The following is a 12,238-nucleotide window of genomic DNA, read 5'->3' as shown; positions in this document are numbered from 1 at the left end:
GATTTCAATGCTAAGTGTCAGGTCATCCATTTTGGACCAAAAGAGGATTGATCCGATTATTGTTTAAATGGTTTAAAGCTAGAAACAGTGGTGGTCCAAAGAGATTTAGGGGTCCATGTACACAGATCACTAATTATAGTAGTCAGGTACAAAAGAAAAATCAAAAAAGCGAATGGAATGTTTATATTCTAGCCCTCTGGTTAGAAAGATAAGGGGAGGAAGTTTTGCTACAGCTATACAAAGCCCTGGTAAGACCACATCTGGAGGACTGTGGAAAGCTCTGGACACCATACCTTAGAAAGGATTCATTGGCTTTTCAAGGAGTGCAGCACAGATTCACCAGAATGTTACTAGGGCTCCAAGGAATGGAATTTTGGGAGAAATTATATCAACTAGGTTTGTATTCCCTGGAAAATAAAAGGCTAAGGGGTGATTTAACACAAGAACATAAGAAATAGGAGCAGGAGTAGGCCATTCGGCCTCTCGAGCCTGCTCCGCCGTTCAATAAGATCATAGCTGATCATCGAGCTCAACTCCACTTTCCTGCACTATCACCATATCCCTCGATTCCCTTAATATTCAAAAATCTATCGATCTCTGTCTTGAATATACTCAACGACTGAGCCTCCACAGCCCTCTGGGGTAGAGAATTCCAAAGATTCACCACTCTCTGAGTGAAGAAATTTCTTCCCATCTCAGTCCTAAATGGCCGACCCCTTATTCTGAGACTGTGACCCCTGGTTCTAGACTCCCCAGCCAGGGGAAACATCCTCCCTGCATCTACCCTGTCAAGCCCTGTAAGAATTTTGTATGTTTCAATGAGATCACTAGGTAATAAAGGCTAACATACTATTTGCTTTCCTAATTGCTTGCTGAACCTGCATGTTAACTTTCAGTGATTCAAGTACAAGGACACCAGGTCCTGCTGAACACCAACATTTCCCAATCTCTCACCATTTAAAAAATACTCTGCTTTTCTATTTTTCATACCAAAGTGGATAACTTCACATTTCTCCACATTATATTCCATTTGCAATGTTCTTGCCCGCTCACTTAGCCTGTTCATATCCCCTTGATGAAGCTTCCTTGCATCCTCCTCACAACTTACATTCCCACCCAGCTTTGTAGCTTTGATTGAGGTTTTTAGGATTTTGAAAGGAATTGATAGGGTAGAGAGAAATGTTATCCGCTGGTGGGGAAGTCTAGCACCGGGGGACGTAATCTTAAGATCAGGAGAGAAGTTAGGAAACACTTCTTCAAGCCAAGGGTGGTAGAAGTGTGGAACTCTCTCCCACAAAAAGCAGTAAATGCTAGGTCAATTATTAACAATAGTAAATATGAGATGGATAGATTTTTGCTAGCCAAGGGTATGAAGGGATATAGAGCCAACACAGGTGGATGGAGCGAGAATACAGATCAGCCATGATCTCATTGAATAGTGGACCAAGCTCGAGGGGCTGAATTGCCTACTCCTGCTCCTATGATTTGATCTGTCAGACCTATTTTGTGGACATCTCAAAAGTTTTTAAAAAAATTTACTGCCTCTGAACAAAGTTACCCTTAGCAATCTAGTGATATAGCATACTGATACACACATACGCTTCTACACTGAGTGGTGGAAAAATTGATGCATGTCCTGGATTCCGCAGAAGTGCATAACAAAGTTTAATTTTAAACTTGACTGGAAAAACAATGCACTGAGTAGAGGGGAGGTGTTTCTTCACAAAGTAGAGAGGCAAAATAAAATATTGTTGATAGGCAAGTCAGCGCAGGATGTTCTTGCGCACTGTGCGGCAAATAATTCGTGACATTAGCAGATCCTAAGAGCAGGTTGAGTGACTGCCCCAGGAGTTAGGAAGTGATCTATTCAACAGATGGAGAAGTGCAATTCTTTTGAAAATTAACTCCTTTGAAAAAGAAACACGGAGGTGCTGCAAAAATAGGACTGATCCTTAAAAACAAGACAAACAAATAGCTGAAAGGACTTCCTTCTCAATGTAAGCAGCCACATCTCACTGGATTGTTCTTTCCCACCATCTGGACCAGCCAGTCCCAGAAAGCCATACCAGTAGGGCGTCACTCATCATTCTGGCTTCACCAATAATTCTTCAAGTACAAAAGCAGGTGTCTAAGACGGATACTTTTAATTAACATGCACAGGCCAGATCACAGAAGCACTTGCTTTGAAGTGTTGACATTTCAAGTTATTGTCAGAATAAAAATGGCAATAAGAAGTCTAAGGCTGTACAGAGAACGGCCCAGCCCCTCATGTGCAGCACTGTAGACTGTAGCAGATGCTGCACAGTACAGAGGCTGTCAAACAGAGGAAAAGGCCCGGATAACAAAATCCCATGCAACATAGTACAGTATGTCCTGCTGCTTACCTCGCAGGTCCTGTGGGGTGCGACCTCCTGCCACGTGCTGCCGTGGCATTCTCAGAGATGTCCGCAGTGGTGTGTGTCGCTGTTCATCCAGATAAGCTAGATCCTCCAGATGGGCAGAACTTGTAGCTGGAAAAAAAAAACATTGTCTTGAGCGTAGGCTACAGTCAAACACCGAAAGAATCAACAAAAAGGCAACTTGAAACACAGGGCTTTTCCCTGAAGACGACAAAAAAATTCAAGCCATGCTAGGCTAAAAGGTGCTTGGAATTGCATCAGAAATGTTTGATCGAGAGGAATAAAGGGACCCCCGGCACAATCACGCACACTCACAAAAATAGAGCAGCAGCTGAGAATGTGACTCTGGGCAAACCAAACAGTTTCGCAGGTTGCGGGCTCCTATCTGGGGAGACCACAAATTATTCCGTTCAGGTTTTCTCTGAAGCAGATCAAGTGAGACTGAACTTTTTTTTAATGTGCTCTTTTACAGGGATAGTAAAATAAAACTTTTTCCAATAATAATTTGCTGTCAAGAGACATTTTGATATTTGTGTTTTAACAGTTGTCAAAACTCAAGAGATAGAACACATTTAGGAATGAGACTATAAGTTAATTGAAGGCTTCACACAGCATCATAAAACCACACAAGCGCAGCTTTAGAGGGCTTTATTTTAGTTTTCTTCTGAAACCTCAGAATAAATTAAACCTTTTACTCGCTATTTACTATGGCTTTTGATTATATACACAAAGTGGTCTGGAAATGAAACCAGTACTGACATTTAGAAGTTGTTTCTTCGTTGAAGATGGTGGAAAATCACTTGCTATAATTTATGCTGAATTTTTTTTTTTTTTTAAAGTGAGCTTTTAAGTATTTGACTTTGCAAACACAGTAAATATATCAATGGCCTGACATTTATAACATAGGATTTCATTTTGAAATGATCTCTCAGACACACACAGCGTGCACACAGCTTTGTTACAAATTATCTTGGTCAGACTCGGCCATCAAATGCACTTCTAGTTTTAAGGTGGATGTCAACACCACTAAATGGGAGGTTTTAGGGTGTACATCAACACGAAACATGAAGTTTTAAGGTAGATGCCGATAAAGCTTGAAGGTGGTTTCAGCAAACACGGTGCTTTCTATTTCTATGTTAGAAGCAGACATACACGGCATAATAATTGGACACACAAGGCTACGAACTATCCTAATCATTAAACTATTTTAAATAAATAAATAACCAGTTCTAATTAGGTTCAGTAATGATTGTCTTCCACTAGATGGAGATACTTGCTGCTAGCAGATTTAGGGTTCGGCACATAAAATAAATGACCACAAAGGTCAAAGAGAGACTTGCGAATGATCCAGTTGGTAGTTTCTGTATAATGCAGCCAGACTCTTTCCCTTAGTTCCAGCATCTTACTGATTTCCCTAAAATCCAACACAAACCAGTCTACTACTACTTCTTCTTGTCGTGTCCACGGACAGTCTATACATAGCCCAGCCAGAACTGGACACATTTTTGCACCTTGTTGTTGAATTCAGCAAGATCTGCAACAGTGCAGGGTTCCTCTAACGATGGGCATTGCAGGAGATGTTGCATAGTCTGTGCCTCAGTTCCACATTCACAAGTTGTCGCGCTGGTTGAATATCCCCATTTGCTTAGTGACACCTTTGAGCAACCTACACCGGTCCCAAGTCTGTTAAGGCACTTCCAGGTTGCCCAGTTGCAATTAGCTCCTGGGGGGAAGGCTTTCATCAAGTAAAATTTCCATCGCTGGGGGTTGTTCAAGACTGGCGAGCCGGTCTTTCCACAAGGCGATGCGGGCTTCAGATGAGGTTGATTGTAATGGAACAACACTGTTCATGAAGCTCTTTCTTGACTTTAGGCGGCTGGGTGTAGGTGTATGACAATGCAGAGGGTGCCTCTCATCTGATGTTTGACGGAGTCGCTCTTTCTTGCTGGCTACCGTTCTTCTTATATCAGGGGGAGCGATACCCGCCAGGATATATAGGCTGTTGGTGTTTGTTGGTTTTAAGCAACCTGTGATAAATCGGCAGCTTGCATTCAGAACGGCATCCATCTTCTTGGCACGAGTAGACCTTTCCCATGCAGGGCAGGCGTATTCGGCAGTGGAATAGCAAAGAGCAAGTGCAATGTTTTCGGGCTTGTGCCCCATCTTGTGTTAGTGAGCTTATTCAGGATGTTGTTTCGTACGCTCACTTTTGCCTTTGTCTTCTCGATGTGGTTCTTGAAGGTGAGGCATCGGTCAAGGGTGACTCCTAAGTAGATAGGGTGCTTGCAATGCGTCAGTGTTGCTCCACACCAGGTTATTCTGTAGCTTAGAACCTTGCAGAGACTTTGGGGCAGAAATCAGTATGCATTGTGCGCTTTTTTGGGGCTTACCGCTTGCCAATTTAGCAGTGGGACGGCCTGCACCAATCTACGTAGGCTTTCAGTCCACTGCTAAATTTGCCGAGCCCAATTTTTAGGCGTACTGAGCAGCCCCTTAAAACTGGCGTTGGACCCCTTGGATATGTAAATGAGGGGCCTAACTCCTCTTGAAGGATCTCTTTGGTGAAATTACTTTAGGATGAGCGGAGCAGGAGCCAGGCCTCCCTTGCTCAGAGCTCTTCAACATCCCCTGTGGCCACCAATAATAGGTAGATTTTTTTCAATTTTTTTCAAACCTTCCTGCAGAGCCAGGAGGAGCATGATTGCTCCACTGACTCCAATCATTGAGACTGCCCCCGACTTTCCTCCCGTAGCCCGCTCCAACTCCACGTCGGAGACTTACCCGAGGGTCACTGCCGACGAGGCCCGAAATTGATTTTTCCCATCGGGTCCTGTGGAGCAACCCGCTCTGAAGATGCAAACGAGGCCCGAGGACCAATTCCTGCCGATCCTCGGGCCTCTTGGCACGGGTGCCCGCGAAACCGCATTATTATGCTGCTACAGCAGAAAACACCTGGACATTCGACAGCCAACCCAGAAAATGACATAAACATTGCTCATTTTTTTTTAAACAAATTACTGCTGTGACAAAGAATGGGCAACAGGGAAGGAACAGTTTTTAATTATTTACTGATCTGACAGTTTTTATAAGGTAAATAGGAGAAACTGTTTCCGTGAGTTGGTCACCAGAGAGCATAACATAAAAGGGGCAGGACTAGTGCTTGTGCACGGAGTGCTGTGCATTGAGTGCTGCTAGAGTTTGGTAATAGGGAGAGTTCGGGCAAGTGGGAGGTGAGGGTGTGTTTTTTGTTCTGTTTTGCTCCCCACTCCCAGGCTTAGACAACACTGCGGAAGCGGAGCAGCGAGATGAGTCAACCAAACAGGCCCCACAGACAGTATTCAAGGAGGAGGTTGGTGATCAGCTGGTTGGTTGGTTTTCTTCCTTCTCTTTTATTCCTTTAAGTTGGTAAGTCCTATTGAATAGTGGTGTAATAGTATCATCTATATCGGGGCAGAGGGTCTTCATAACTAATAATAATAAATTTAATTAATTACATAGATATGGGTGAACAGGTGATGTGTCACTGTTGCGAAATGTGGGAGCTGGTGGACCCCATTGAGGCTCACAGTGATTACATTTGCGATAAGTGTTTGCTGCGAGAGGAACTCAAGCTCCATGTTAAAGAGCTTGAGACCGAGCTTCAGACACTGCGACACATCAGGGAGGGGGAGAAGTTCCTGGACTCTCTGTTTCAGGAGATGGTCACACCTATGAAATTAATTAATGCAGATGTAATCCGTGGTCAGGGACAGGACGGTGTGACTACAAGTGAGGCAGGTACAGGGATCCAGGAGGCAGTGTTGATGGAGCCGCAGCCCTTGCTCTCGTCAAGCAGGATCGAGGTTCTTACTCCCTGTGAGGGCAGGAGCGGGGACTGCAGAGAGGATGAGCAACCTGGCCACAGTGCCGTGGTACAGGGGGCCATTCAAGTGGAGGGAGTAAAAAGAAATGTTGTAGTGGTAGGGGATAGTATCATTAGGGGGATAGATAGGGTTCTCTGCAGTCAAGAGCGGGAGTCCCGAAGGCTATGTTGCCTGCCCGGTGCCAGGGTTAAGGACATCTCTTCTGGGCTGGAAAGAAACTTGGAGTGGGAGGGGGAGGATCCAGTTGTCGTGGTCCATGTTGGTACAAACGACGTAGATAGGACAAGGAAGACGGTTCTGTTAAAGGAGTATGAGCAGCTAGGGGTCAAAATAAAAAACAGAACCTCAAGGGTAATAATCTCTGGGTTATTACCTGAGCCACGAGCGAATTTGGCTAGGATAAATAAAATTAAAGAGTTAAATGCGTGGCTCAAAGACTGGTGTGGGAGAAATGGGTTTTGCTTCTTGGGACACTGGCACCAGTACTGGGACAGGAGGGAGCTGTTCCGTTGGGACAGACTCCACTTGGCCAGTGCTGGGACTAGAGTCCTGGCGAATCATATAACTAGGGCTGTAGAGAGGGCTTTAAACTAATTAGTGGGGGGGAGGTTTCTAGAGAGCAAATAATAGAAATGACAACAGAGAAGGTCATAGACTTAGGTAGCAGTGGGGGAATTAAAAAACAGAACGTGTCAGGAAGGGACAGAAGGTATGGAGTAAAAAGTAAAGTACTAAAAGGGGAAAAAACAGGAACTAGGTGTTACAAAACATATTTGAAAGTTCTTTATCTGAATGCACGTAGCATTCGTAACAAAATGAATGAGTTAATGGCACAAATAACGACATATGGGTATGATCTTGTGGCCATTACAGAAACATGGCAGCAGGGTGACCATGACTGGGAATTAAACATACCAGGTTATTTAACAATCAGGAAGGACAGGCAGGAAGGGAGGGGAGGTGGGGTGGCTATGTTAATAAAGGAAGGAATCACTATAATACAGAGAAATGATATTGGGTCAAAGGAGCAGGATAGTGAAACAGTTTGGGTGGAGATAAGGAATAATAAGGGGAAAAAAACACTAGTGGGCGTAGTCTATAGGCCTCCTTACAGTTGCAACTCTGTTGGACGGAGTATTAATCAGGAAATAGTTGAGGCTTGTAATAAGGGAACAGCTATAATTATGGGGGATTTTAATTATCATATTAACTGGACAAATCAAATTGGGCAGAGCAGCCTTGAGGATGAGTTCATTGAGTGTATTAGGGATGGGTTTCTTGAGCAGTATGTAACTGAACCGACCAGGGGGCAAGCAACCTTAGATTTGGTCCTGTGTAATGAGACAGGATTAATTAAAAATGTCCTAGTAAAGGATCCCCTTGGAATGAGTGACCATAACATGGTTGAGTTCCATATTCAAGTAAAGGGTGAGAAGGTTGGATCTCAAACAAGCGTGCTGAGCTTGAATAAAGGAGACTATGAAGGTATGAGAGCGGAATTAATTAGAGTGGACTGGGAAAATAGATTAAAGGGTAAGACGGTACATGATCAGTGGTGTACATTTAAGGAGTTATTTTACAACTTCCAAAAAAAAAATATTCCACTGAGGAAAAAAGGTGTAAAAGAAAGCCATCCATGGCTAAGTAAAGTAATTAAGGATAGTATCCGACTAAAAACAAGGGCATATAAGGTAGCCAAATCTAGTGGGAGGATGGAAGATTGGGAAGTCTTTAAAAGACAGCAAAAAATAACAAAAAGATTGATTAAGAAAGGGAAGATAGATTATGAAAGTAAATTAGCAAAAAATATAAAAACAGACAGTAAAAGTTTCTATAGTTATATAAAAAGAAAAAGGGTGGCTAAAGTAAATGTTGGTCCCTTAGAGGATGAGACCGGGAAATTAATGGTGGGAAACATGGAGATGGCAAAAACACTGAACAATTATTTTGTATCAGTCTTTACAGTAGAGGACACTAAGAATATCCCAACACTGGGCAAACAGGGGGCTCTAGGGGGGGGAGGAACTAAATACGATTAAAATCACTAAGGAAGTGGTACTTGGTAAAATAATGGGACTCAAGGAGGATAAATCCCCTGGACCTGATGGCTTGCATCCTAGGGTCTTGAGGGAAGTAGCGGTAGGGATTGTGGATGCATTGGTAATAATTTTCCAAAACTCACTGGACTCAGCAAAGGTCCCGGCAGATTGGAAAACTGCTAATGTAACACCCTTATTTAAAAAGGGTAGTAGGCAGAAGGCTGGAAACTATAGACCTGTTAGCCTAACATCTGTGGTTGGTAAAATGTTGGAGTCCATTATTAAGGAGACAGTAATGGGACATTTGGATAAACATAATTTAATAGGACAAACTCAGCATGGTTTCAGAAGGGGAAGTCATGTTTGACAAATTTGCTGGAGTTTTTTGAGGAAGTAACATACAGGGTGGATAAAGGGGAACCAGTGGACGTAGTGTATTTAGACTTCCAAAAGGCATTTGACAAGGTGCCACACAAAAGATTATTGCTCAAGATAAAAAATCACGGGATTGGGGGTAATATTCTGGCGTGGGTGGAGGATTGGCTCTCTAACAGAAAGCAGAGAGTTGGGATAAATGGTTCATTCTCAGATTGGCAACCAGTAACTAGTGGTGTTCCGCAGGGGTCAGTGCTGGGTCCCCAACTCTTTACAATCTATATTAACGATTTGGAGGAGGGGACCGAGTGTAACATATCAAAGTTTGCAGATGATACAAAGATGGGACGGAAAGTAGTGAGTGAGGAGGACATAAAAAACCTGCAAAGGGACATAGACAGGCTAAGTAAGTGGGCAGAGATTTGGCAGATGGAATACAATACTGGAAAGTGTGAGGTTATGCACTTTGGCAGGAAAAATCATAGAGCAAGTTATTATCTTAATGGCAAGAAACTGGAAAGTACTGTAGTACAAAGGGATCTGGGGGTCCTGGTGCACGAAACTCAAAAAGTTAGTATGCAGGTGCAGCAAGTGATCAAGAAGGCCAATGGAATGTTGGCTTTTATTGCTAGGGGGATAGAATATAAAAACAGGGAGGTATTGCTGCAGTTGTACAAGGTATTGGTGAGACCGCACCTGGAATACTGCATACAGTTTTGGTGTCCATACTTAAGAAAAGACATACTTGCTCTCGAGTCAGTACAAAGAAGGTTCACTCGGTTAATCCCGGGGATGAGGGGGTGGTCATATGAGGAGAGGTTGAGTAGATTGGGACTCTACTCATTGGAGTTCAGAAGAATGAGAGGTGATCTTATTGAAAGATATAAGATTGTGAAGGGGCGTGATCGGGTGGATGCGGTGAGGATGTTCCCGATGACGGGTGAAACTAGAACTAGGGGGCATAATCTTAGAATAAGGGGCTGCTCTTTCAAAACTGAGATGAGGAGAAACTTCTTCACTCAGAGGGTGGTAGGTTTGTGGAATTTGCTGTCCCAGAAAGCTGTGGAAGCTACATCATTAAATAAATTTAAAACAGAAATAGATAGTTTCCTAGAAGTAAAGGGAATTAAGGGTTATGGGGAGCGGGCAGGAAATTGGACATGAGTCTAGGTTCGGAATGGTCATGGCCCTGTGGGTGGTGGAGTGGGCCCAGGGGCCGTGTAGCCTGGTTCTGCTCCTACTGTGTTCTAATTCTGTGTTAGATTTCAGGAGATGGTTTTATTCCTGTTCCTGGCTGGGGTGGAGATCGCCTTTACAGAAGGTAAGTACTGCAGAAAATTTAGGGACAGAGTGATCTCCTGGACGAGTTTCGATCGCCTAGATGGGTCAGAGAGGAATTTCCCAGATTTTTTTCTCCCAAATTGGCCATTGGGTTTTTTAACTGGTTTTTCGCCTCTCCCGGGAGATCACATGGGTTCGGGTGGATGGAGAGTGATAGAAGATTTGAGGTTAGGATCAGATCAGCCATGATCTTATTGAATGGTGGAGCAGGCTCGAGGGGCCGATTGGCCTACTCCTACTTCTTATGTTCTTATAACTTTAAGATCAGCACCAAAAAAAGAGAAATTAGACATTTTTTAATGAAGAGGGTTCTTAGGACATGGTGGAACCACCTGAAACAATGGTGGAAAGAGAATCTGTAATAGTGTTTAAAAGGAAAGTGGATAAATATTTGAGTGTTTTTTTTAAGGGTAATGGGAAAAGGACAGGGGAATGGGACTAAGAGGATAAATCTTTCAGAGAGCTGGCACAGCACAATGGGCCGAAAGGTCTTCTTCTGTGGTGTAAAGTTCTATGATTCTATTTAATTCAATGCAGATCTTACCAGCAATTATTTACATATTCAGGGAACATGGCTTAAAATGCAAAGCCAAATGTGTTTGCTTCTCTTCTGCTGGAGAATGGCTCCATGGGTGCCAGTAACACTCCACCTTACCCAAGTGGCATTCTTCATGCATGAGCCTAAATAGTCAGTATAGCCAAGCTGTCCGTCGAGGCACCTCACAGCCAAGCCTGACCTATCCTCACCCCACATCTATGTACATACACTTCCCAGCATTATTGGATGGTAATCAGGAGCAGAGATCCTCTCTGGTTTTCCCCCTACCTAGCCCAGGGACCAATTGCTGTTCCAGCTAAGATCAAGCACTTTTTTTTTCAGGAAAACCAGAACACTTAATTTATTGTGGTCAGCAGAAAAATCTAACATTTTACCTCCAAGCACACGGATAATCAATCTATTGTCTGGCTTTGACCATTCAGCTGATATTGCAATACTCAGCAGGAACATAAAAATCCAACAACACATACCTCTGCCTATCTGGAAATAGAGCTTCTGCTGAAAAAAAAATCTTGGACTCAGCATAAAATGTAAAGAGCATACGTCAAATGTTCTAGCTGAAAAAATGTTTCAATGCTACACTTGTACAGGGCTTTGGTGAGACCACACCTGGAGTACTCAGCACAATTTTGGTCTCCTTATCTGAGGAAGGATATACTTGCCTTAGAGCCAGTGCAACGAAGGTTCTCTGGATAACACTCTCATTCCAGGGATCAGTCTAATGAGGAGAGATTGAGTAGATTGGGCTTATACTCTCCAGAGTTCAGAAGAATGAGAGATGATCTCATTGAAACATATAATATTCTGAGGGGGATTGACAGGGTAGGTGCGGTGAGGTTGTTTCCCCTGGCTGGAGAGTATAGAACTAGGGGGCATAGTCTCAGGATAAGGGGTCGGCCATTTAAGACAGAGATAAGGAGGAATTTCTTCACTCAGAGGGCTGTGAATCTTGGGAATTCTCTACCCCAAAGGGCTGTGGATGCTGAGTTGTCGAGTAGATTCAAGGCTGAGATAGATAGATTTTTAGACTCATGGGGAATCGAGGGATATGGGGATCGGGCAGGAAAGTGGAGTTGAGGTCGATGATCAGCCATATGGCCTACTCCTACTCCTAATGTTTTCTTTACGGTACCATTCCTTTGCAGCTTTTGTTTACTCGGCATTTATTAATTGTGCTTTTAAGTATAAAACACTTAAAGCATCACATCAAATGTGGTGCATGCAGTTCAAACATTTTAACCAAAGCAAATTTGTTGGAGGTGCCTTCTTTTGGATGAGACATTAAACTAAGGTCCTATCTGTCCTCTAAGTTGGATGTAAAAGATCCCATGGCATTATTCGAAGAAGAGCACAGGAATTCTCCCAGGTGTCCTGGACAATATTTGTCCCTCAACCAACATCACTAAAAAAAAATGATTATCTGGTCGTTATCACAGCTCTTTGTGGGAGCTTGCTGTGCATAAATGGCTGCTGCATTTCCTACATCACAACAGTGACTACACTTGAAAAGTACTTCATTGGCTGTAAAAGCACTTTGAGATGTCCAGAGGTTGTGAAAGGTGCTATATAAATGCAAGTCTTTTTCTTTTTTTTAAACATGTATACAGTGAAGAGTATTATTTTTGAGTAGAATTATTTATGTGATAAAGTTGCTTGTTTGAA

The 12,238-nt window shown here is 43.1% G+C and overlaps 1 protein-coding gene across 7 annotated transcripts in view; it reads right to left on the bottom strand.

Annotated features, from left to right (window-relative positions):
• Window positions 1-12,238, bottom strand: part of tanc2a (tetratricopeptide repeat, ankyrin repeat and coiled-coil containing 2a) — a 1,096,529-nt gene that overhangs the window by 254,210 nt on the left and 830,081 nt on the right. For all 7 annotated transcript variants that reach the window (XM_085966617.1, XM_085966618.1, XM_085966619.1 and 4 more), the window contains one exon: window positions 2,385-2,510. In XM_085966617.1, the coding sequence (XP_085822743.1) occupies window positions 2,385-2,510 (126 nt within the window). The remainder of the gene's footprint in view (window positions 1-2,384; window positions 2,511-12,238) is intronic.

Source organism: Somniosus microcephalus, chromosome 24 (genome assembly GCF_052327205.1).
Source record: "Somniosus microcephalus isolate GS21.2 chromosome 24, FLI_Smic_1.0, whole genome shotgun sequence".
NCBI classification, from domain to species: Eukaryota; Metazoa; Chordata; class Chondrichthyes; order Squaliformes; family Somniosidae; genus Somniosus; species Somniosus microcephalus.
The sequence above is the reverse complement of the archived record's forward strand: the minus strand, read 5'-3'. Positions and strand labels throughout refer to the sequence as shown.